The sequence below is a fragment of the Pezoporus occidentalis genome, unplaced genomic scaffold (genome assembly GCF_034315485.1).
Source record: "Pezoporus occidentalis ecotype Australia unplaced genomic scaffold, CSIRO_AGI_Poc_V1 ctg8, whole genome shotgun sequence".
NCBI lineage: Eukaryota > Metazoa > Chordata > Aves > Psittaciformes > Psittacidae > Pezoporus > Pezoporus occidentalis.
In genome coordinates this window covers 4,690,687-4,717,445 of record NW_026916158.1, presented here as the reverse complement: position 1 = coordinate 4,717,445, position 26,759 = coordinate 4,690,687, and the positions used below count along the sequence as shown (strand labels likewise).

At 39.4% G+C, this 26,759-nt stretch overlaps 1 protein-coding gene across 1 annotated transcript in view; it reads right to left on the bottom strand.

Annotated features, from left to right (window-relative positions):
• Positions 1-26,759, bottom strand: part of GMPS (guanine monophosphate synthase) — a 32,098-nt gene that overhangs the window by 3,594 nt on the left and 1,745 nt on the right. The window contains exons 2-15 of the mRNA XM_062603217.1: positions 22,697-22,878; positions 19,268-19,382; positions 17,658-17,755; positions 16,551-16,654; positions 15,120-15,313; positions 14,674-14,839; positions 12,960-13,111; positions 12,087-12,260; positions 9,684-9,789; positions 8,479-8,594; positions 7,381-7,506; positions 6,966-7,081; positions 5,157-5,287; positions 3,259-3,431 (exon numbers count right to left, since the gene is read on the bottom strand). Of these exons, the coding sequence (XP_062459201.1) occupies positions 3,259-3,431; positions 5,157-5,287; positions 6,966-7,081; positions 7,381-7,506; positions 8,479-8,594; positions 9,684-9,789; positions 12,087-12,260; positions 12,960-13,111; positions 14,674-14,839; positions 15,120-15,313; positions 16,551-16,654; positions 17,658-17,755; positions 19,268-19,382; positions 22,697-22,878 (1,953 nt within the window). The remainder of the gene's footprint in view (positions 1-3,258; positions 3,432-5,156; positions 5,288-6,965; positions 7,082-7,380; positions 7,507-8,478; positions 8,595-9,683; positions 9,790-12,086; positions 12,261-12,959; positions 13,112-14,673; positions 14,840-15,119; positions 15,314-16,550; positions 16,655-17,657; positions 17,756-19,267; positions 19,383-22,696; positions 22,879-26,759) is intronic.

The window sequence follows — 26,759 nt, the reverse complement described above, 5'->3', positions numbered from 1 at the left end:
ATACACAATACATTTCCCTCAGGAGTGTTGCATCCCAACTAGAAGGAAGTGAAGCAGGAGGGCCAGGAGACCTCCTGGGATGGATAAGGAGCTCCTGAGGAAAATTCAAATGAAAAAAGAGGCTTATAATAAGTGGAAGCAAGGACTGGCAAATAAAAAACAGACTAGGGAGAATGTAGGCCCCCTCAGGAAGCTCTCAGGAGAACTGGCTACACAGGATTTGGAGAAGGCTGAGGTTCTGAATGACTTCTTTGCCTTGGCCTTCACTGGCAAAGGCTCTGACCAAACCACCCAAGCCTTGGAAGGCAGATGCAGGGACTGTGAGAACGAAGACCTTGCGCCCACTGTAGAAGAGGAACTGGCTCGAGACCATCTTAAAAACCTGAACATGCACAAGTCCATGGGTCCTGATGAGATCCATCCACAGGTCCTGAAGGAGCTGGGAAATGAAGCTGCAAAGCCACTGTCCATCATATTTGAAAAATCATGGCAGTCAGGTGAAGTTCCCAACGACTGGAAAAAGGGAAATATAACCCCCATTTTCAAGAAGGGGAAAATGGATGACCCGGGGAATTACAGACCAGCCAGTCTCACCTCTGTGCCTGGCAAAATCTTGGAGCAGATTCTCCTGGAAGGCATGCTAAGGCACATGAAAAACAACAAGGTGCTGGGTGACAGCCAGCATGGCTTCACTAGGGGGAATCCTGCCTGACCAATTTGGTGGCCTTCTATGATGGGGCTACAGAACTGATGGACAGGGGTAGAGCAGTTGATGTCATCTACATGGACTTGTGCAAAGCGTTCAACATTGTCCCACACGACATCCTTGTCTCTAAATTGGAGAGACATCAATTTGATGGATGGACCACTCGGTGGATAAAGAACTGGCTGGATGGCCACACACAAAGAGTTGTGGTCAGTGGCTCAATGTCCAGCTGGAGACCAGTAACGAGTGGTGTCCCTCAGGGATCGGTGTTGGGACCGGTCTTGTTCAACATCTTTGTTGCTGACATGGACAGCGGGATTGAGTGCGCCCTCAGCAAGTTTGCCGATGACACCAAGCTGTGTGGTTCGGTTGATACCCTGGAGGGAAGGAATGCCATCCAGAGGGACCTTGACACGCTTGTGAGGTGGGCTGATGCCAACGTCATGAAGTTTAACCATGCCAAGTGCAAGGTCCTACACCTGGGTCGGAGCAATCCCAGGCACAGCTACAGGTTGGGCAGAGAAGAGATTCAGAGCAGCCCTGCAGAGAACGACTTGGGGGTGCTGGTCGATGAGAAAATGAACATGAGCCGGCTTCAGTGTGTGCTTGCAGCCCAGAAAGCCAACCGTATCCTGGGTTGCATCAAAAGGAGCGTGACCAGCAGGTCGAAGGAGGTGATCCTGCCCCTCTACTCTGCTCTTGTGAGACCTCACTTGGAGTATTGTGTGCAGTTCTGGTGTCCTCAACATAAAAAGGACATGGAACTGTTGGAACAAGGCCAGAGGAGGGCCATGAGGATGATCAGGGGACTGGAGCACCTCCCGTATGAAGACAGGCTGAGGAAGTTGGGGCTGTTCAGGCTGGAGAAGAGAAGGCTGCGTGGAGACCTCATAGCAGCCTTCCAGTATCTGAAGGGGGCCTATAGGGATGCTGGGGAGGGACTCTTCATTAGGGACTGTAGTGACAGGACAAGGGGTAATGGGTTAAAACTTAAACAGGGGAGGTTTAGACTGGATATAAGGAGGAAATTCTTTCCTGTTAGGGTGGTGAGGCACTGGAATGGGTTGCCCAGGGAGGTTGCGAATGCTCCATCCCTGGCAGTGTTCAAGACCAGGCTGGACGAGGCCTTGGGTGATATGATTTAGCATGAGGTGTCCCTGCCCATGGCAGAGGGGTTAGAACTAGATGATCTTAAGGTCCTTTCCAACCCTAATTATTCTATGATTCTGTAAGGTAGCAGCTCTTCGGCTTTTCTATTTCACTGTTTCTGTACAGTTCAGCAGGAACATGTTATGTGTTCCTACCACTCACTTTCAGACTTTTCTCAGACCATCTCCAGCTGAGCCACCATCAACTACAAAGCAAGAGCCAGAGTAAAACCCCTTTCGAAACAAAAAAGGGAGCTTTAAAGATAAAAAAACCCACCAAAACCAAAATCCACACACACCAAAAAAATTAACCAATAACAAACAGAAAGAGACGTCCAACGGAAAGTTTCCATTGAGCATCATCCCCCAGATTTCACAATCAATTCATGTTCACAAAAGTATTCTAGACGAGAACTTGCTTAGAAGTTCAGCTTCCTTAAGTATCCCGCAGTTCACAACAATGCCACTTACATGATGTGCTGTTTTATAGTGAAAGCATAAATTAAACCATGCATTGCTCTCCATGGAAAAACATAGGAAATTTTAAAATCAGATATGATTAGTTTCCCCATGTTTTCCACAACCTCTACTATTTTGTCATCACATTATTACCGAGTCTTAAAGTGACCACTTTACACTCTGAAGACTGGGGGTGGGAGTCATTTGGGTCTGGGTTTGTGGTATTTGGTTATTTTGTTTGTTTTTAAACACAAAATTCAAGCTCAAATGAATCCCCATTTTATATAATGGAATAGTTTACGTTGCAGCTTAACCTTGAAACATTTCTTTTTAAATGAATAGGTTGCCCTACAGTAGAAGCCTTCAGTAATATGTAATTACTAAGAAATACCTATATGCTTTTAAAGTGTGTTTTAAAAAAAGTCAATCCTGTTCATCTACACTGCATTCCCAGAGAGACAAAGTACTTGAAATTGGACATACATAAAGTTTTCTAGAAAAATATGCCTGCACTTGACTCCTACATCCTCTTAGTGACCTAAACAGAAACAGCACACATCGAGATGTTAAACAGCAGGTTTTAGTAAAATCAGAAGTGTAATCAAGGTCAATTCTGTATGTCAGGACATTTACAATTACTAATGCAAAATACTGATTTCAAAACCCCAGGAATGGTTGTGGTATTTTTCCTTTTTTAATTAATGGTATTTTTGGCTCAACTCTACTGGATAGCCTTTAAGTTTGTCATACCCATCTGCCAGCTTCTCGTTTTGTTATAGTTTTTTCCCAAAATACCAGCATATTCATCCAAATGAATACAACGAAAGAGACAGAAAGAGCACAACAAAATCAAAGTCAAGGCAAGCAATGAAGATAGAGGGAATTAAAAGCGAGGCATCTGTAACACTAGCTCATGTCGAAAAGAAGCTTGAAAACCTGTATTACCTCTTCTGGAACCTCATTACCAGGAGTTGCTGCAATACCAGTCATAAAATCACTTGTAATAAAAGTTCGAATGACCACAGATCTTTGACAGGAAGGCTGTTTCTGTAGGGGGTCCCGATCAAAATGCAATGGTGTCAGTATTATCGGCATCTGGCTAATTTTTCCGGCGTAACCTTCAGGAAACAGTAATATAAAGTGCATTAGTTTGGCTTAAAGACTCAAGCGTGATAGAAGTTTCTCAGAATTTCCCACATGTACTTAGAAATATGTACCAGGTGCTACATTTGCATCTTCTGTGATCTCGTTGCTCCTGCTACCACACCCCAGATGATCACACTCAGGGTGCATACACCAGAACTACACAAGTTGCCACTTGAAATGTCTTTGCAGGCATGTATTAAAAAAAAACAAAAAAAACAACAAAACCCAGATAGCCTCTGTTATCCCCATAATTCACTGTGAATACAATTTAAGATCTACTTTCTTTCCCGAATAACATACCATGGGGTTTATCTACCCCTGTACCAAGCCCAATAAAATAAAACCCATTCACAAGTATTTCTGCATCTTTTGACATATTTAAGAGAAAGCTCCTGAATATCCCTGTTGCTGGTAGCTGAAGGTAACTCCAGACAGTCATCTCTCACTTTTTTTTTTTCCTAAACCTCCTTCAGAAGAAAACCCTAATTTCACTGTTTAAATGATCTGGAAGTCTGAGATTTAGATGTGTGGCAGCCTGCAGAACCAGTCTAACACTGACAGGCTTCTCACCCTCTGCTAGCACCGGCCTGAGCTGTTGGTACAAGCAGTCTTTTTCACTAAATGACACATCTTATTTTTGGGAGTAATTCACTCACACAAAACCAAGTGTCATCAAAAGTTAGCAAGACACATCTACAGTTTTACAAACACAATTGACAGTGTTATCCTCAGCCTCTTGAGGCTAATTCTATACGAATTTTGTTAAGACTGCCTTGCAATCCAAATGTATTTTCAAAAAGATACTCTTTGTGACTTCATAATAGGAAAAAAATGAAAAAAAAAACAACCACAACCAAAAAAAACCCAAACCCACAAGAAACAACCCCAAATCCCCCCTGAAAAAAAAAAACAACAAAACAACACCCACAGAAAAAAAAACAACAAACAAACCAACAAACAAAAAAACCCAAACAACTGAATCCTGAACCTTGGAACTATGATATTCTCAGACTCTGCCCGTGTACCTTATCACAGGATACTGAATGCTCCCTAGATGTTAAGGACTTGAAATATTACTGCCTTGAAGCCTCAAGTGGCTGGCTTTACAAATACAGCTTCTACTCTAAGAAATATGAAACCACCACAGGCAGTGAACAACACCATAAAAAACTTGGTATTCGGGCTTCTTCCTTTCCACAAAAAAGAAAGAAAAATCCAAACCAACCAAACAACCAAAAGAAAAAGGACACCCAAACCGATGAAAACATGATTTAGAAACTATGTCAAATTCCTTTACACAATTTTTTTACTTCAGGTAAATACTGATAACTGAGATCAAAGTGCAGTAATAAAGCTGTTCAGTCAGCTAACTGTAGTTTTTACAGAAGCTTGAACTGCAGTGAAACACTGTACTTCAGCACTTCATGATGTCTCAGAAGCAAGCCTCCATCCCCCCAATCCCTGAAAATTAGTTCTGCTAGCAGAAAGGCTAGCAATTCCTGTATTCCTGCCACTCAGCTATCAGGTTCTACAACTGTCAGAAAAGGCTCTTGCCTGTCATCCCATTAATTTATTACTTCTTTTGAGATACTTGAGAAGCTTGTAAATTCTGGCAGTACCACTATAACTATACCTAGTTAGATTTGCAGGGATCTTGAAACAACAATCTAATCCATGGGATAAGGCGAAGTACCTACCAGACTCCCTGAGAATAGTGTGAGCCTCAAAATCAGCTTGTCGTAAAGTGCTGAGGACTCCCGTTGTCAGGAAAGTGGGGGTGACATCTGTAGGAGGTTCTTTGACTGGTGGTCCGAACACATACACAACTCTGGAAAGTAAACAGGATACCAGGATGGTAGGGGGAGGAAAAAAATAAAAATAAAATACCCCAAACCACACCAAACAACAACAAAACCCCCCCCCACATTTTGCATACATAAAATACCAGACTGCCTAAAGATGGCATCTTTAGTATTGCTGTGAGAAAATAAAGCTAGGGAAAAAAGGCGTAATACTTGATTTTGCTCCTTAGTTACTAAGGAGAGCTTTATATACCATGCATGGTAGCTTTGGAAGTCAGGCATATTAATTTATTTTGGCTTGCTAGAGACTATCAATAGCCCAAATATTACTTCAGGGAATACTCCTCTCAAAATACAGATATACAAACTCAGCGGTAACACAAAGCACATTTTTTCAATTTTACTTTGATGTCAGTAAAAGTTAAGATTATTACAAGAAAGCTATGTAATAAGTGTTTACAATGTCTATCTTCCCTCCTGATAGGAAACCAAAAAAAAAAGTAAACCTTGTTGTTAATCAATAGGTGTGTTTTCAACACAGGGCACTAACACTGCAATCTACATAACTGTATCTGTAATAAAAAATCTCCTAAATTCAAACCAGTCACATCAGCTTTATTCCTTATCTCATTCACTGTGGTTTATATGTTGCAGAACAAAAAAACAAAGTATGATACTGTCTGACTGGCCTCATACAAGGATTTACTATGACGTATTCACACAAGTTGAGTTTGCAGATACAAACCAAGAATACTCATCTAAAATCCAAAGCAGAAAAACATGCAAGCTTTACATTCTATGTATTTGTTTGCAATATAAAATCTGCAAGCATAGTTGGGCAGAGGACTAACTACTTCAGTGCTCTCCTCACACTGCTGGTTTCAGCATCCCTATGAACAGCAGTGAAAGACTCCGAACACATACCCTGGTACAGCAGAACTCCCAGAGATGTAGTATATTCAGAACCATAGTATTAAATCCAAAAGAGCTTAAAGAATACAGCAATGCTGCAAATCCAGGATACACAGTCCTGATTTTATGCCTTCTTTGGTTTGCCCTGCATTTAAAGAAGTATCTTGCAATTCAGGATCTCACCTTTAATAATATCACGTGACACTCTTCAGATGCCACTTACGTGACAAAGTTAAGTTTTGCTATAAGCAATTACAAGCAGTTTTGTTGAACAGCCTACAGCCAGGCAAGGAGAATAAGCATTCTCTAGAACTGATTTAATATCTAAGCAACTTCACCTGCTAGAAAAGTTATGGAATCAAGTAGCTAGAAAATGTATATTCATAAGAGAGCTCAATTAGTATTAAACCCAGCTTTGGATCTCACCTATGTGCCATTAGAACTGACAGTCCCACATAAATCCTTTTGGACACAAAGCAAGAAAAAATACTGCACGACATCCGGATTTATCAGCAGTATTGGAATCCTTCAAAAAAGATTTTGCCTAAGTTACACTGGATGTTGTCTAATCAAGTGCTTAAAGAAAATTAGAAGATTAGTTTATTTCTGGACTTGCAAGCTTGAAAAAAAAAAAAAAAAAAAAATCAATAGCCTGTGCTTTGACTTTTTATCTATTTGTAACCTCCGCATAATAAACCTGCCCAGCACACAAAAAAAATAGTTTAAACAGGAGAATGTTTGTGCATGCTAAACTTCCATACATTAGAAGCAAAGATAATTCAAAATACTTACCTGTTTATGTTGTGGCACATGCGTGGTATAAGCCTGGCAAGAAACATAAGAGACTCCCAGTGTGGAGCATCTTTACTAGAGATCCCACAGACATAGCTATATGAACGGCAGTCACCCTATAAATTAAAAAGAATAACTGAATGTGAGCTTTTCTGCCAAAATAGGTTCCCTTTCACCCTGTAGGCTACAGGACCGTATTTTGTGCCAGCACTTAGCAGACACTAAACTGGTGCAGTCAATATGGTGAGAGACACCAGGTGAATGAGAAAAAGAGTAAGATGACAGACCTCTCATGAGCTAACAAGAGCATATAAAAAGAAATATTCAGAATGGAAAGATTCGTGTAAGGCAACCAGAACATAGGGACAGAAAGCAGAAGCAGCCTTCAGAACATCCCTCAAATGAACCCATTTACCTGCACCCCCACAGTTTTGATTGGTAACAAGAAGGCATTCAGTGAATGTAGGCTTGTAATCTGCATCAGTTTCTCCTGGTCTTCTTCGGTTGTACATGCTTTGACCCTTTGCAGCAAAGTATGCGGCTGTGCAATGATGCAGAAAAATACATTTTAAGTGAAGTCCCCAAACACTCAAACAGAACTTATGCAGTGCAAACAAAATAGTTATTTAAGTAGCTGTTTGCTTAATTTTAGTCTACATTTATCCCTTGGGAACTATTTAAAACACACCCTTCATTTAACAACTAAATTTTGGCAAAACCAATTGTATTTGATTAGACTGTATGTATTTAAAGCTAAAGCTCTCTAAGACAGTAAGTGAAGTTTTTTTCCTATGCTCATTCTCTCATTCACAGAACTGTATTTTTCTTTTTTTGTCTGTTTCATAGACAACAAAGCAATATCCTGTTATGCTACACTACAATATGTTTTAAATGAAAAGCACATGTAAATCCTCGACCTTCAATACTTGTAAAAGTTTTGGAAGTTGCTCTGAACTTACACCTTAGAACAGACCTCTGCCAAGAACTTTTCAGCCCCCCTGTAGTTTAGTTCAGGTAAGTTTACAATTATCACAAAGGCTGTAACAGTTAAAAGACTGAGAACTGAAACATCACCAATTAAAAACTTCAGGTTTTTGTTCAGGACATCTGTTCCTCACTCCTGCACTTTCATTCAGACATTCAGGGACTGCTAAGGCTGCAAACCTAAAATGTTACAATTATTTCAGGGAGGGAAAAACCTTTTTCTGATACTAAATGATTTGCAGCACCTCCAGAAATCTCATCTGTGCAAAGTTTAACAAACAAAATTTATTTACTATTTGAAAGGTCTGTAAGCTTCCACCATCCAGAAAACATTCAACACCTGCATCAGTCATGGTGATAAAAACTCTACTGTACTATAGTGAGTGGCTTCAAGTGAATTGCACTGGGATGAATTATTCCTTAAAGAGCCCAAGTAGTTTTAAACTTTTAGCAGCTGAAGCCTCATTGCAGGCCACTACAGAATGGTCATATTACTTTTACGCATGTTAGAATTTATCAATTTTGTTACCTTCTTAACACTTGCAGAAAAATCTGCAACTATTTTCAAAATGTTGTTTGTTTCAGGAAAGTCTTTGCACACATAAGGTTCTTCAGCACAAATCACTCTGATTGCTAGCCCAGGACCTGCAATGCAAAGTTGAAAAAGCATTCTATCAAATAACAGGAAACCAACTTCCAGCAAAATATGTGGCAGCATCTGGAACATCAGGTCAGTCATTGAGTACAGTATGTTTTGCCATGGTACCTACACTTCAATTGTCTAAACACCCTACAAGACAAAAAAAATATATTAGCAGTTTATTCCGGAACAATATTTCTGTTCAGGACATTTACGCTTTATTTGCCTACACCTTAAATTGGCTGATTGTGTAAAGCAGCAGTTAGTGGTGATGAAGTGTGGTGGATGGCAAGTCAAAGTGAGCAAGAACCTCCTCCTTCCTTTTGGTAGGCAACTGGGATAAAAGAGCTGGCTTTAATATACATCTGAGTCTCCACTGTATTTAAGGACCTCTGATGGCTATTTGACCTTTAAACTGCTTAATACAAAAGCATATGTAATTTGCTTGAAGTGTCTGAAGACAGTTTCTTGCATTTCATGCGATGCGGGTGCATGAGCACAACAGCCTACGCACTCTGTCAGTGACTACTACACACCCTGCAGGACGATTTTAAAACACATGGACAGAAAAACATACTCCTCTTAAAAGATGTGGATTTTCCTGTATTATATACTTGGATGTTTTCTTTGCAAGCTTTTTCAAATTTGGTGTTTTGTTTGCTGTTTGTTTGGGATTGGGGTTTCTTTGTTTTGTGCAATCTTTTCTTCATGCAATCATTTTCAAAACAGCAAACATCCCTTAAGAAGGCAGACAGATAAGCCATTATTTCACGTGAGATACATTGACAGCTCAGGCAGCATACAACTGCACTTGACTGATAATTCTTGCTTTGGCTTATAAAACTAAAAAGAAACAAATGCAGCTAAAAGCAAACTCAATTACAAAACTCCTCTTTTAATCACTATATGTAATACAGCTGCTTTGAAATGTTCTTTTGCTGAAAGAGGATCCCGCTTAAATAAAAACAAATCCATCAACAACTTCTGTGTTTACAGGCAAGTTTTATATTCCAACATACTGCAGGTTAAGTATTTTTTAAACAACACTGATGCGATAGTTAGCCCGTCATTAAACAACACAGACCAACTCATACCTGGGAAGGGATGCCTTGAAACCAGCTCTTCAGGAAGACCGAGTTCTCTTCCTAGCACTCGCACTTCATCTTTGTGAAAGTCTTTCAGTGGTTCTATTACTTTACCCTTAAAAAGAAAAAGCAATTTACCCTCCAGTGTACATATTCAAACAAAAAGCCTCTAATGTTTAGGTTGTGGCAATCAAATAGGTATGCTTTTCACAGAATGCAATATGACACTTGCATAAACACTGGAGAAAAAAAAAACAACAAACAAACCCAAACAACTTATGCGTGTGAATATGGGCTTTGTAAAACAGTTGCAGGACAAACTGTAAGACAAGGAAGTTAGTGCCAGAAGTATCAATGGCTCAGTGTAGATAGAGGCAGCTTGACCTTGCAGTTATGTCTTCGCAGATTCAGACCCTCCTTGTCATTGCTAGATGTCCAAACCAATCTAAAAGCCTTGGAAATACTTTGTGCAGCAGTGAATATTAGAAGTGTGGATCATTAACAATTCCTCTTCTCTCCTGGGGTCGAGTACTTCCTAATAACTGAGCACCTCTGACAGGGTTTTTATGTGATGTCTTGTGTTGGTTCTTTCTTAAGAGTATTTTATAATACTGTTAGAGAACTTACCATTCTAATGTCAGAAAAGGCAAAATAAGGCAGTCTCCTGCATTTACTAGTACTTAGAGCTCTGCACAGAAAAGGTATTCAGAAATCTTTTCAGGACTTTGGACTAAATAGCCTGATTTAAAGTACGATCAAAGGGACAGAACTTGGACTGCTTATCCTCAGACAGCTCAACATCCTGCGCTCATATTATCTTCAAGTGCCAATCATCATCCATAGGGGTCCATGTTGGGCCATTTCAGAAAGATCTGTGGGTTCTTAAAATTGACAACTGGCAAACAGGCTCTGTGCCACTAGCATGCAGCTGGCGGACAGCCGATCAGGTTACTAGAAACACGATGCAAAAGCTGCAAAAGAACAGAAAGAACTCACCCCTGTAGGCACCTGAAGGAATTACTCCTAGATTTCAACCCATTTAAGTGTATCATTCTCATTCTCTCTCTCTCCAAAGAGAGAAGGATACTACGCTTGCAGTGCTGCTGAATGTTACAAGAGGCTCAAAAGGAGAATTTTGGCCGAATACTATGCTTGAATGCTGAATGTTACAAGAGGCTCAAGAGAAGAAGAATTTTGGCCCTCTCTCAACAGCAGATTATCTTTTCACTGAAGCACTGTCACCACTCTTGCCTGATTCCATGATGTGGCAGATCTTGACTTTTTAGATCCCCTTGACTATTCAGATCCCATTGGATCCCATTTAATCTTGTTTAGATCCCATTGGATCCCATTATCCCTCACTACCACAAATTATGCAATCGAGTTTCCCCACATTTGGGGAAACCGCAGGGATCAGCACACCCACAGTGCAAGGGATGAACCTCGTCCTGGGAAAACCACCAATAATAATAATAAGGGAAATAACAAGTGAAGAGAATACAACCACTCACCACCTACCAACCAACACCTAGCCCGACTCAAGCAGTGATCTCCACCTTTTGGGTAACCGCCCCCAGTTTATATACTGGGCACGACGTGCTCTGGTATGGAATACCCCTTTGGCTACTTTGGGTCAGCTGTCCTGTCTCTGCTTCCTCCCGGCTTCTCCTCCTCCCTGGCAGAGCATAAGACTCAAAGTCCTTGGTCAGAGTAAACATTACTTAGCAACAACTAAAAATACTGGTGTTATCAGTGTTGTTCCCAGACTGAAAGTCAAAAACACAGCACTGCACCAGCTACTAAGAAAGAGAAAAATGACTGCTACTGCTGAACCCAGGACAGTATTCACCCCTTATTTCATACCATTCACATCATGCTCAGATCCCACATTTTTTCAATATATCATCACTCTTGGTATTCAGAACAAGATACAACAGAAGGAATAAGTTGTATCTTATGATGTGTATCATCACATCATGAATTCCAGCTGAACCAGAATAAAGTTATCTGAGAAGTCTTAAACCACACTGCTGCTAAAGACATTTGGTATTGCTCTGATCCTTACTAGAATACAGGTTTGTTTTGAGCGTTAAAAAGTAAGAGTGAGGAAACAGCTTTCAGCTTACAGCTGTCCCCCTGAAAGGATACACATTTAATTTGTTGGCATCTTTCTCAGTATCCAGTCCTGGACAACACTTAAACAATTTAAACTACTTTGAGAATGCAGCAAATAGAAATAAGTGTAATAAATGGCAATGTATTACAATAGAACCTGAAGAGCCCCATCAGAATAGGTTCCCATCAACATGGGACAGTTATACCAACAAAACACAGGTTGGTCAGTTTTGGTACTCAGTTTCACATCTCTGAGAACCAGAAGGATACATCAGAAGTATCCCCATTTTCATTTACCTCTTCTCTTAACTTCCGAATCAGTTCTGTGTCATTATGATGGGTTTTGATGACTTCAGCTTTGCCACTTGCAACAAGGGAAGCACTTTCAATGAGATCAGGTCTGAGAGTACCCTGAGCAAGAAAAACCTCTTCAGGTTTCAGATTCATTTCTCCAATAACTTCATTGGCAATCTGTAAGATAGAGAGGGGGAGAAAAAAAGAAAAAAAAAAGAAAAAAAAGAGGAAAAACAAAAGCATTCCAATATTTTTTTTGTTGCCAAAGGTCTAAAGGAAGATAATGGATTGCCCAACATGCCAAATGCCACTGTGGTGCAAAAGCACAAACAGGAAAAGTAATTCTGACACTAACCCACTGCTGAAATATTTCTGTAACCCTGTATTTTGTTGAACAGGAAAAGGAAAATATACCTTCAGACTACAAGAATATCATTGCCTGTTAAATGCTATACTCTCTGTCCACCACCAGCACTCATAGCTAATAGATGGAAAATGGCTTATCTTCAACAAAGCGACACCCTAATTCACCTTACCCACCGATTTGGTGAAAAACATTACATGGGAGCTTATGCAACAGAAATGAATGACCAACCAACACAGCATATCTAAACACTATGACGGATCTAACGCAACGCCTGCGAACAATGTTATGACCACTGACTGGCTGCCAATAGCTTTAGGCTTATGGTAGCATACCAATGGCTTTTTCAGTCACCCACAACTTGCAAGACCACTGATGCCACTGAGCGCACAGTACTTAAGAATTAAACAGTCTCATGTAGATGATGCATCTAGAAGTCGTATTTAAAAAAACAAAACAAACAAACAAAAAACCCACAAAAAATCCAACCAATAAATAATTTTAAATATTACCTTAACAAAGGTGTCACCAATAATTTTTCTTTTTTCTTCAGGACTTGTAGTCATATTTAATGTCTTGCTTATTCTTTTACGTGGAGTTCTGTCTTCATCTGAGATGGGCAGGGTTGTTGTACCATTGTAGAATGAATGAGCTGCATTCACCACTGCATGAAATTACAGGAATTTGTTGGCAAAGCCAATAAAAACTATTATGCAAGGTTGCAAAAAATAAATTTCACTCTACTGCTTTAAAAAAAGAAAATAAAATCATTCTAGTCCTCCACTTAATAACTGCACTAAATAAGGCTGTTCAATACCTCAAGAACTAACTGTAACAAAAGCATTTTATTTCTTTTATTAACCTGCTCTAGAGGGCTTTTTTTTTTTCCTCCTTATTATGAGGCTAGGAAACCATGTGAAAGTTCAGTTCTTGCCTTCCTTCTCAGATTACAATCTACTTGCTTTATTTAAATAGTTTACAAGACAGTATTTCCCCAAGGCCTTTCAGCAACCAAAATTAAATAAAGTACTATTTACTCATGGTACATTATTTACTCTTAATTTAAAGAGTCTCTCAATGCAGAGATCAGCTAGGAGGCTCTTCAGCATCTTTTACCAGCACTGAACTCCATGACCTACAGAAGGAGCATTTCCAGCAAAGGGATTCCTTCAACTTGCTACTGTGGCAGCCTGCCAGAGCCCAGGTTTATCAGTCTACAAAGTGGAAGAACATGACACAGATTTTTCCACTAATAAAAAGTGGAAATTAATAAATACTAAAGGGAGGGGAGTAAAAGCAAAAACACCAATGTGTGCAGAACAAAGTTAAGCTTAGACTTTACTGTGTCAGGAGACTGCAGCCCAATCTGCAAAACATTAAGGTGCAGCTCCCTGTACTGTTTCACACTGTCAGGCTAGTGGAAAGCATTGCTCACCTAGTGTCATGCTTCCTCACCAAAACACAAGAGAATCACTTGACAACAGCACTTATGCACAGCCCCAGGAATAGGCAGCTATTACTCATGAAATAAATCAGCCAGGCAGTATAAAGCAGCTCTTATTTTTGTACAACTCAAGCATACAGAATTTGTCTTCCCTGACCTCTTCATACTTCAGCCACCAAAACCCTCTGAACCTTATCAGCCATGACAAGGTACATTCTACTCCCACATAATGCATTGCTTCTCAAAAAGCTACTCCAAAACCAACTAAAACTCACCTATTTAGAAGCCAGGAGAGGAAGTGAAATTAAAAAAAAAAAAAAAAAATTAAAAGAAAAGCCTTGAAAATGTAATTTTGAGCTCACAGTTTAAAAAATAAAGAGATCAAGGAGGAGAAATAAAGCCACAGTGGAGGACCGTTAATCATGTTACTGAATAAAACTGCAATCAAATCAGTTTTGTAGCAGCTAAAAGGGATTACTCAACAGCAGAAAAGTGACCAAGATGCATGTCCACTGCTTTGCTGTGTTCCAACAGCAGATTGCAGCTACCAAAGAGAGGATCAGTTCATTGTACGTTCCCATCAAATAAGTACGGCTTAATATTTTAGGTTTGAAATTTTGTGCATAGGCCTAGGTGGATCCAAATTAGCAACCATGCTTTGGTACGTTAAAGTCTGAGAACTGCAAAGATAAATTCAAATCAATGAAACAGAACACTCAATGTACATTTTAGAAGACTGGCCACATCATTATGGGTATCAAGTATATTTAACAAAATTATACCTTTAACTTGAATCCCAAGTTTTTTGAGCGCTTCCTCCACAGACTGGCTCTCTCTTTTGCGCATAAATCCGTTATCTATGTGTACAGCTATAACCTGATCTCGGTTTAAAGCTCGGTTCAGGAGAGCAGTACAGACCGTGGAGTCTACACCACCACTGAGTAAAACCTAAGGATGAAGAAAACAAAACAAAACAAAATTTGGTCAGCTGTTTATGAGAAAATGTTAACAAGTAATTTAGATACAGCTATGAGGATCGGAACAGTCAATAATCTAAAGCAAACAAAGTCAGGTAGTGCACTGACCCAATTGTGTAAACTTTCCAAAACCTGTTTAATATATTACCCAAATCATGACAATTCTGCATTTAATTAACCCAAGTAACTCAAGTGTCAGTGTTTGTCAGGCTTTTGCAAATTATCTTTCAGCTTCAATTTAATGTACTTACTAGAACTTTTGATGAGCCCACTTTCTCTTTGATGTCTTGAATGCACTGAAGCTCTCTATTTTCCACTGTAAAGGTACCACTGCATCCCGCAATATCATAAAGAAAATTCTTCAGGATCATTTTTCCATTCACTGTGAGGCTAACTTCAGGGTGGAACTGTGCTCCATAGAGTTTTTTAGATTCATTTGCTATTCCTTCATTGGTGCAAAGAAATTAATATGACAAAAATAAATTTAAAAAAGTGATTTATTCTGCCACACTTTGGCCCAAATCACCAATCAAAACTGAAGATTCTGGTTAAGATTAGGAACACAAATACTGTTACAGGTCTAGAACACACAATGCCTCAGAAACCATGAAAGCCACTCATACATCCTAGGAAAGCCATTGTGGAAACAGGAAATCAATTGCATTTATTTTTTCCTCACCACATGATACCTTATACAACACTACAACCAAGCCACACTGACACAGCAGCATCCACATTAAAAGGGTCGGGCTGCTCAAGCTGTGCAAACATCCCTACATTTGCACACTGGATGCAGCAAAGTTTACGTAGCAAAGCAACTTCTAGAGTGGTCCGAGCAGGCATAAGCTCTAGACTGGTTTGAAGGCAAGCTACAATATGATGAAAAAGAATTAATACAGTGAAAGAGACCATCTTTAAGTCTTTAAAAAGGTCAGTTTTTCTCAAATCAGTTACCTAACTTAAAAACAGTATCTTAAGATTTTTTAATTTTTTTTATGAAAATTTTCAAATAAGCCAGGTGAGTACTTTTGAGATCTTACTAAGTGGCTCAGCAAACTGAAGACCTCTCCAGGTCTCCCATCGCCTAGAAAAAGGGACTCAAAGAGGCTGTTTGGCATTAAATAATTTGAGTAGCTTTCATAAACCAAATCCTAAGGCCCTAGATTTTCCTGTGTGTGACAACCTGTGTCCAACATCTGAAACATTGTTTTCAGTAACACCATTATTTTTGCTCAGTTGAATACTCATCCAATGACATTAAATACAATAACAAGTTAATCAAGCTTTAATAATTGAGTAGTGTTTGACTCTATTATAGTGCAAATCTCAAACATCGCTTACAATGCAGACAACAGTACATGTCTTCCCCTGCCCTGCCTTAAGGGCACACAATATTTATTTCAAAGAGAAACAACACATGCATACTTTAAAATAACTAACTGTAAAAATAGTTTTTTTTTTAAAACACCAATTTAAAAACAGGACCATTCATTTTCATGTCTATTTCTTTATCATCATGACAGCACAACATACAAGCAAACTCATAGAAGAAATTGTTAAAAACTTACCTACAAGTTAAATAACAGAGATTCTGTCCCCATTTGGTTCTAATTACTATCTGCCATAATTCTTTCCTTTAACCAACATTATCAAAAGACAATTTCAGTATAAAATAATAATACCTGCTATAATGTTCCCAGACTGTGCAACGACTTTGAATCCATCAGCTACTTTATCCACACTATCTCCATGAGTGAGGAGAACAAGCTCTTCCTTCTGAAGGCCCCTAAAGAAAGATTAAAAACTGCAATCAATTAAAAAAAAAGAACAAAGACCTAACCACCTGCCTTTCCAAGAAAAGCCCTTAGGAATCCAAATAAAAGCACATCTCGACTGACCAGGCCCATCTAAAATATATGTAGGATTTCCTTCTTAAGAACTGTAACATCCAGCTCTGAGATGCCTCCATTGGCAGCTGTGTAAGTTCTTGCACAATACATCCCTCATGCAGGAAGTAATCTAATTCAGGTAGGTTTGTGGGGCTTTTTATAAACATGCTAATAGTGAAGCATTCCCTCTGTGACATGTAGAGCTATCCAGAGTCTACCAGGATATATGGAAGTACTGCTTTTCATTTCAATTAAGGGAAGTTTTCTTGCTCAAAACTAAGTATTTTCAGGACAATTTGGGCACCACAGACTTCAGGCAGGGTATAAAGTTCTGCAATACTAGTGGAGAAAGTTAATAAAACTGGAACACTGGGTATGAGTGAATGCTTAGAATTAGTACAAGGAACTTGAGAGATGTTGACAAGCTACCAAGCAATCTAATTCTGGTTTTACAAAAACCTCACAAAGCAATCTTAAAGGAAGACAGAAAATTGTTTCAGATTTTCTATTCCCTCTCAAAAATTGGATGGCTGCCAAACAGTACAAGACTAATGCACTGCACAGCAGAAGAGCTTACTTAACGCAAAAACTCTCTTGTTGTGGTACGCATTACCATGTCTCAGTGAAGACACTCTACTTTTAAATACTACAATATTACACAACATTCTAAGTAAATATATCTGTATTTCTAGAATCAAATGAGAAGTTATGCCTAAGTATTTGTTTAAATGAGTGGCTTGTTTATTTATGTACACAGTCGTACAAGTTTTATTACAAATTATCAGATAAGCATGGGTACAATTTCACCATTTTCTTTAAAATAACCTTCTTCTCATCCAGACACCAATTTCCAGACTGGTATTTCCAATATTGATTTGATAATCTAAAACATGTATGCACCTGAACAGCGAACATGTGTTATCCAGAGTGATGCTGAACACTCCATCTTCTCTAACACTCTTCTTGTGCACCGTACCTCCAAACACCTTATTCATCATCTGTCAAAATAAAAATACTACATGAAAAAGCACCACACAATCTAGTACCACTTTATACCTCAGTCTGCCTGTGATAGACAACTCTAGCCCTCCAATGCATACTAACCTAGTTTCTCATTATTATACTCATTTACTGCACTGTTTTCCAAAGCTGTAAGAATTCCCTTCAAAATTAATCATTGAGCTGTACTGGGCTCATTCCCTTCTGCTAGCTTTTGGTCAGCATAGCCAGGGACCACCGCCGCACAGAATGAGCACTAGAAATTCCCAATGGTAGAAAACAGGTAGAGGTTTGCAAAATAATGCATATGCAACAGTGTACATCCACTTGCACTTATAAAGAGGTGCTCTGCAAATCAGCTGAGTAACTGAAGCCAGTTACCATTAAAAAAAAAAGTTATGCTGCTAAACAAAAACCTAAGTTACCTATCCTTTAGTTAAGGACCCTCAGTTAGGCTTAAACCTCACAAAATCTGTCTCCTCCACTCTGGAGGATCAGTCAAAAACTTGAGTCTATTCCCTTTGTACTACCATATCAGAATAGTACAGTTTTCATCCAGGTTTTCGCTTTCTAAAACCTCACCTTGTCATTTGAAGTTGGGTATCTGTATCTTAGGTTCCAGAAGTCTCAAACATTTTTTCTCCTTGCAAGTATAACTGACAACTTTAAAAATACTTTCAGAGTTTTACTTTCCAACTACTCTAGTTTGCAGAGATTTAATGATTTAGTTTAGACCCAGTTTGATATTATACCAATTGAACTTGACTGATTTCAATCTTTTATAATGAAGTAGTAGTGTATTAATATGCACACTTAATTCATTTCTGTAAAGTCAGTCTTAAGGAACTCCCCTACTTGATGCCAGATAACAGGGTTTTCAATTTTCCTGGCATTTTAAGGCATATTTTTAACATGACATGTTTCCCTTTAGAACAGGGAGTACCAACACCATTTCCATAATTACCAGCATTCTTAAAGATTTTCCAGCCCAGTAAATCACTAACTGGAAAAATCACAAGCTGCACAAGCAGAAGTCATGCATCTAATCCACCCCTTGTCTTCTTGGAAGTTTGTTTCTTCATTCACAGCTTGGATCTACTAGATCACTGCAGGATCACCAGTCAGTCCTAAGGTAAATAAATATTAGATGCAGGGGGAGGTGTTTAAGCACTAAGAGCTATGCTAAAAACATTCCATATTGTACTTGTATTCATGAGGGGCAATTTTTCCAACATCAACTAGAGAGAATTAGTTTGACGTCCAGGTTATATTTATTCTGACAATAAAAATTGAGGGTAGAACTCAATTCACAGTACTTAAACATTTACATTATTGATATGGCAAAGCCAAGAGAAGAATACATACTATACTCAGTTTAACAATTAAGACTTTAAAAATATCTTTTGCACATGTGGCATACTGCTTCTATTTGAAAAGAAGGTCCTGTAGCAGTTAATGTCAGAAACAAGGCCTAAAAGATGGCTGTAGACAAACACAACTTGCAACAGCACCTGCATGCCATAGCAGATTCCAAGAACTGGTTTTCCTATTGTAAATATTGCTGGGTCAAACCATGGTGCATCTTCTGCATACACAGAGTTTGGTCCTCCAGATATAATGATAGCTCTGCAGACAAAAGAAAAAGTAAACATTAACTAAAATGTATTGGTTACTTTGAAATATCTATTTGCTTTAAACACTCTTAGAACTCTATGTATTCCGATATAAATTTTATCACAGATAACCTAACATTATAGCTTAACTTTGCTATGCTACAGCTGTCGAAACCAGCAGCTTACCAGAGAGGTATTTAATCAGTTTAAACAAAGTCAAGTACAAATGACCTTAAAAAGTAACTATTTTAATTCCTCACAGATGAGTGTCAACTGCAAGAGAAGGCAAGACAGGATCAAATGCAAAGTATTTGCATTAAGATACTTCATGTCTGCACCATCAGGAGGGAAGCTGTGTTCAAAAAATCTGACTCCTAAATCTTTAGAGCTGCTGAGAAAATGTCCCTTAATCCATCCTGATTACAAAGTATAATGGCATTAGCAACAGGTTGTGAATTAAAAGTCCAACACATGCAAGTATGTATGGTTTGAAGTTAATACTTCAGGCTGTAACAGAAAATTAAATATTTTCTAAGGGGAATAGAGAGCTTTTGCAAGCCACAATGATTTGCAAGATCATGAACTGCAGATGCACCAGCCAGTTAGGCAATGCATTTTGGCCTCAGCCCAGGATCGAATATGGGTGTACCGGACCTCACCCACTGTTTATTTCACAGAGAACATCAAATTTGTTATTTGGAGCAAGAAGGTGGAGGGCTGGACAGAGGCACTCCTCAGAGCCAAAGTATAGCAGCTTGTGAGTCGGACAATACAGCATTTATTTCTTTGTATGTTGGGATCCACAAGTGAGCTTTGGAGTAAGCATATAGCTGACAGAGGTGCAGATGGAAGGGATGCCATCCAGAGGGACCTGGACAGGCTCAAGAGGTGAGACAGCACAAACCTCATGAAGTCCCACAAAGCCAAGTGCAACGTCCTGCACCTGTTTGGAACAATCCCCAGTACAACTACAGGCTGGGCAGGGAACAGATTGAGAGCAGCCCTGAGGAGGACTTGCGGGTGTTGGTTGATGAAAAGCTCAACATGACCTGTCAGTGTGCGTTTGCACCCCAGAAAGCCAACCATATGTTGGGCTGCAAGAATGTAATATTAAATAGCATTCTGTATTGAAGGAAATATAGCCACACAAAAATTGTACATTCTTATGAGAAGTCAAAATAGCTATACACTGTCCTGTTAAAAAAAAAAAAAACGAGTCTTAAAAATCTACTTTTATCTATATCAATTTAAATCCCAAAGAATATAGAAAGGTTATCCAATGTGCCCAAGCATTAAAGAAAAAGAAATAATTATGATCTGAAGGCGAGGGATACACCTGCATCTTCTCAACTATCCAGGAGAAATTAAAACCAGCATGGAATACAGATTTTGCAAGTTCTACTGCACTACCATGTAATTTCTTACATACTTACTTGCCTTAGTATGAATATAACTTTTTCTGGCTTACCTTAAACCACTTCCCAAGCAATCTGACCTAGCTTTGGAAAGCCTGTTTGCAATGGATTAAAGGCACATCAGGAACCATGTAAACATACCAACAGTAAAATGCATGCATTGACACCCCAACCTCAGGACTTATGCCAGAGCTCAGACAGTGCCAGAATTCAGACTTACACCAGCACAGCCCATGACTGTGACGCCCCTTCAGCCCTTGTGGAAGGAACTTGTGGAAACTCCTAGCATTTATGTCGTATTTAGACGAAACTTGTCACTAGAGATTGCTCTGAAACTATGAAAATTGAGGAGCTGGCTTTTTAAACACAATATATAAATACAGTTTAGCAAAATGTTCAGTCTTGCTGCCTGTCTCAAACCTTAGCACAGACCAAAGCACAGTTCCTTGGCCCATTCAATGCCTGGGTTACAATATGGAAAACTAATTATTCCCATGACACATGGAACATATCTAAAAATCTTGCAATAAAAGCACAGACCCATTTTTATGGTAGTCCCTGAAAAAAGATACCCAGTGGCTGACATCAGTATTTGTTGAGCTTTCCTGGATGCAAACAACTGACTGAGATAGTAGACACAAAGCTTACTGACCAATCTGGGTAACCAATAACCTGAAGTCACTATTTAACCTTGAGAAGTGACCTTTTGAATTAAGAGGTTTTGCCACATTTTAGAAAGCGATTATTTGGAATGAGAAGTCCAACAAGTTTAATTATAAGACTCTGAAAAACGTTCAGTTGTGAAAAGAAAGGGGGAAAAAAATGTCACTACAAACCTGCATCAATACAGCACAGATCTGAGACTGAACATCATTAGTACTATAACCTACACCTCATAACCAACACAGAAGAGTTGCAGGTATTCTTTTTAAACCAGCAATTAGATATGTCCATCTTTTAAAGATTTGATTGCTGGAAAATAGAAACAAAATCTAACAAGTATTTTTCAAGACATTCCTGAAAGATAAATTCTTCACACAACAGCTACCTGATAGACCCAGCAGTTCCTGGGGTTTCTGTTCACTGTATTTTCAGAACAGATCAGCAAGTTTCTATTTAACTTACTAAAATATACTGTTTACTGGTTCTCTAATTATCAGTGATTAGAAAAATGCAATTCTTGGCAAAGCACAGTCTTATCTGTTATCAGGCACAACTAAGCAGCATATATGTGTCGTATTTCCACATTTGTACCAAACTAAAAAGTAAATTTTTTGATGATTTGTAGCCTTCAGGGTATTTATTTTCCCCACCCAAGGGAAATGTATACCCTGGTAACCCTAATAAAGCAAGAAAAAGAAATGTACAAAGTACTAAATGATTGTAAGATGTTCTCTTGCTGCAAACAAGGAGGAGTAGTTTCAGTTAGCTTTTTTGGTTGCTTCCCAGAAACTGTTTGGCATGATTATAGTTTACCACAATACCTTCAGTACCCAAGTTAGTGATTTTTATTTTTTTTTTTACTTACACTGAACAATATTTAGAAACTCACAAGACTTGTTTTCTTCATTAATAGCTACCCTTGCTTAACAGGTAAAACAGCAAGATCACAATTTTTTTTTGCAGATCCATTTCTAAAATGCAACCTCTTGAATTATACTCACAAATTGAAATAATCAAAATGACATTAAGGCATTAAGAAGCAAAAAAAAAATATTTTGCTGCACAAATGTCCCCAGCAAAGCTTGGGTGTTTCTGTGGATAAGTTGAACATGTATGATCATTAACATCATTACAATGAAAACTATTGCTCATAAACCCCCAGGCAATTACCACTGCAGTAGACATCTACACATCAAAAGGAGAGAAGCAGCAGAAAGTACAGGCAGAAGCATTGCAGGAAACAACCTACCGAAACCCTTGTTCTCTGATTGCAAAGGCTGGTGTTTCCAAAGGGAAGATCTCAGACTGGACAAACAGCTCACGTACACGACGATCTATGACTTTTCCATACTGTGCTCCAGCATCGAGTATGACGACGGCTCCCTCATAGTGGTGCTGCCCATCCTTGAGCTCTCCTCCAACGTTCTCTGGCTGCGAATATCACTCACATCAGTGCTTTATGATGACACATTACAGACCACAGACTTTGAAAACACTCTCTCAAACAACTAACACCTGCAAAGCTTACTAAGGTGGCCTATATGTTAACTTCTGAGTAAAACAGGAAAGATGAACCAGGAAACTTCTTCATGCAAAGATCCTCAAGTTTATAAGGACGATCAGATGGGTGGCAAGATAAAGTGGCCACATACTAATATAGCACATCCCTCCCAGTCAGCCAGACAAACATGACACCCCTATTCCTCAAAACAAACAGGGTACAGATTATGGAAGAAAAATTCTAAGACGCTAATGAGAGCGAAGCTTTCCATAAATAAGAAATCATGTGCCCTGTTCACCACTACAGTCACTCCAGCTTTTTCCATTTTACAGTTCGATATAAAACTCAGCATACTCTATGATAATTAAGAGCATGTGCCTTTTTCGAGTGAAACAGGACAGTGCAAAAGCAGAAGAAAAAAGCTTTTCCCCATCACACTGCCTCATACGCTGAATTTCAATTCACATTACCTCCTGAAGAGAATAAAAAGGAGAAATTGAGAACAAATGTCTCCAAACTATTAAAAAAAAAACAAAAGAACAAAAAAAACCAACCAAACAAAGACAACAAAAAAAACAAACCCCAACCATCTTTTGAATGCAGCATTCAAGCAGATTGCGCATTGGAAACAAGCAATAGTTCTCTTTGACCCCATCACATTTGTACTGGTTGGCCAACTTCAGCTAAATCTGAAAGAGGGCTAGAAAATGCAAAGAAGAGGTTTTCCTTAAAAAAAAAAAAAAAAAATCAAAGAAGAGAGGCAGCTATTCCATGGAAGTGTCCTTATCAGAGGACCTTCAAGGAAGAATGTGAACACAACCTTACTGTAAGACACCAATAAATTAATGCAGAAAAAATTCTGCTGCTTAAAGAAATTGCTTACTTTAGGGGTACTTTTCACTTCACTTAAAGCTTACACTGTTTCCCTGACAATGTGATTTGATAAAGGAAAAACTGGGAAGGGTTTTACTTTGGCAAACACTGCTTCAAAACACATCCTGAAGTTTACAATCATTTAAAGTTTTAATTATGGCACGCTGGAGTTCCGCATGTTTGTACCAAGCAACATGTCCTTTGACCAAGGTCTCACAGGAGGTTCCCACCATTCCAAATGATGCTGGGGCAGCTTTCATCATGCCATGGTATTTCTCTGCGGGTCAATAATCATGCCCACATCAACCACAGGCTGGTCTGGAAGAGAGCATCATCCTGCTGGGACACATTCCCTCCAACAAATACACAGAAAAGGCCCTTTCTCCCTCAACTACAAAGAGATATCACCAATAACTGTCTTCAAATTAGTGAAGGAAAGCAAGCACACTGGAAACTTTCAAAGTTTATACTAGCAGGAAGAGATTTTATCTAAATCAGAGGATGTAAGTGGAAAAAGTAGCGCAAAAGTCCTTAAAAGCCTAAATCCAGGTTAGAGTCAGTTACTTAATTTTTTAGCTGAGTGTGCCCAACGGGGAGCTCTGAATGACTTTTTACTCTTTGGTTACTCAACAAAAAGGGCACACATTGGAGGAGAGCAGACTTCCCCAGCAAATGCCCCTTCAAACCCTTTGTCAGATGGAAAGAGGGCACCAGAACTGCCTTCCCTTCCAGCGGTACGGATTTACTCTACACTTGTAGAGTAATTCTGGGCATTTTCACCCAACAATTTCTAAGAAAGACCCCTTACTCTTTAATTCCCTTATTCTTTCTTGACCCCATCTTGCAGCACTACTGCTTTTTGCAAGTCTTTAACTGATTTAGAGCATGTACTGTAGCTGGTACAACGAAGGGTCAGAGCCCTGCAGTCCTCTCGGCTTCATGTCTGAGACTGTCCACCACCATCTGCAAAAGACCAGCATGGGAAACAAGCCATGGGTACAGATGCATAGCCAGCCCTTGCACAGATGGGCCTCATCTGCCAGCAGTGCTGCCCTCACATGATGCCCCAGTGGTTCTCAACCTGCAGAACGAGTAAGAAGAAAGTAGTACAACTCTGCAAAGGCAGCTTCTGTATTTTACAGTCAAAAAGACTAAACCCAAGTTATTGTTAGCATCAGCTCAGCTGGACGGACAACCAAGAGTTTACATCTGTAGCTAGTAAATAAATCTCATTTTCAGTGCCCTACCCTGAAGAAAGAGAGCTGCTTTTGTTTTGCGCAATCATGTGCAGTTAGTGGGGCTAAACACAGCTCTGGGGGAGATGTGTGTGAAAACAGCCAGAGTTCAAAGTTACATTGGGAGGAAACTAAGAAATGTTGCATAAGCAGGTCCGTAACTCAAATGAACCTGTACCTTCCTTAGTTCTCCTCAGCAAATGCAGGACACCGATACATCCCACTTCATCACAACGAACTGGACAAGCCTCCCATGTGGCAGTCCCTGGGATGTGAGCACTTGGCTCCCTTCACTGAGCCCACCCTGCTGCACAACGATCAGAAGAACACTCTCACAGACAACTGCATCAACGTAAGAATAACTTCTTCATCATTTATGTGGGCCTGAGAGATGGCTGTTTAAGGCTTCAAGTAATAGCTCATTGCACAAGTTTTGCTGGGAGTCCACCAGTACTCTCCCAAAATCTCCAATCAAAAAAAAAAAAAAAAAAAAAAAAAAAAATCACAGGACCATAGATAACCATAGCTCAGGATGTTTTTCTTCAGATGATGCTAAGGGCATTTTAAGCTAAGATCGAGTGGAAGCACTGCATCAGCTGAGCAACACAGATCTCCTTATGGGGAATATATAAGATGTGCAATGTGCACGTCAACAAAAAGAAAAAAAAAATTAAATTGGTGGCCTAATAACTCGCTGCTTCCTTAGATGTGGGCTTAAACTATGGGCTGAAATAATTTCCTCTCAGTCACTGCCCACTGCAGCCAACTTTGTAGCATGTCCCCAGCACACATCCAAGAAAGCCCCATCCCAAGAGTTAACACAGGCACTATCACCACACAGACTGTGCCAAAGTTTTTGTACTTCACTTTTGAGCTAACATAGAACTGTAAGGAGGTTCAGCTCTGAAGAGAGTCCAACAGAAATGCTACCACAAATCACACAGAAAAAGGAGAAAGGCAGTAAGTCAGTGCAGGATCTGGCTTTATTTATTTAAAGGCACAGTTCCAAGCCTAGAGATTTTTAACCCAAATTTAACAAGGGAAACTTCCTTTTAATAAAAATCAAAAAAGGAGCAGATGCTGCTAATGTGCAGCCAACATGGCAGCTTAGCTCATGTGTTTGCGTATCATACACATGCCAGGAGAAAGATCAGGAGGACACCAGGCAGCCCAGCCCCTGCCAGTAGAGGGTTGATGGAGCCAGCACCTCTTCCTAGTAGGGATTTTCCAGTTTCTAATAAAAGCTCTTTTACCCCATCCTTCAGTAGGGGTATAACTGGAGTTCCTTGTCTTCTCCTGCTATTTTCACAAAAATCTGGAGAACTTGCTATTTGTGAAAACTTCTCTCTAAGCTGGTTTGACCTCTGTCCAAGACAGTTCAGGGTGCTGGGGCACAGCAGAGGCACCGTTCTGACATCCTGAGAATTGGACTAAAACCAGAATGGAACTTGTGTGTGCCCAGAGAAAAATCGGGGGGGGGGGGGGGGGGCGAAACACCTATATTCATCTAATTTAAATCACAAGTCACCCTGAAAACCACATCATACATGAATATATATACAAATATTTATATATATATTAAAAATAAATTATGAGTTCCAGAACAAGCTGTGGTGGGAAACCTGCCATCATGTTAGCATTACCAGCTGAAGACACCACATATCTTTTTCCTTGGTGTACCTACCTAGCACTTTAAACTAAGC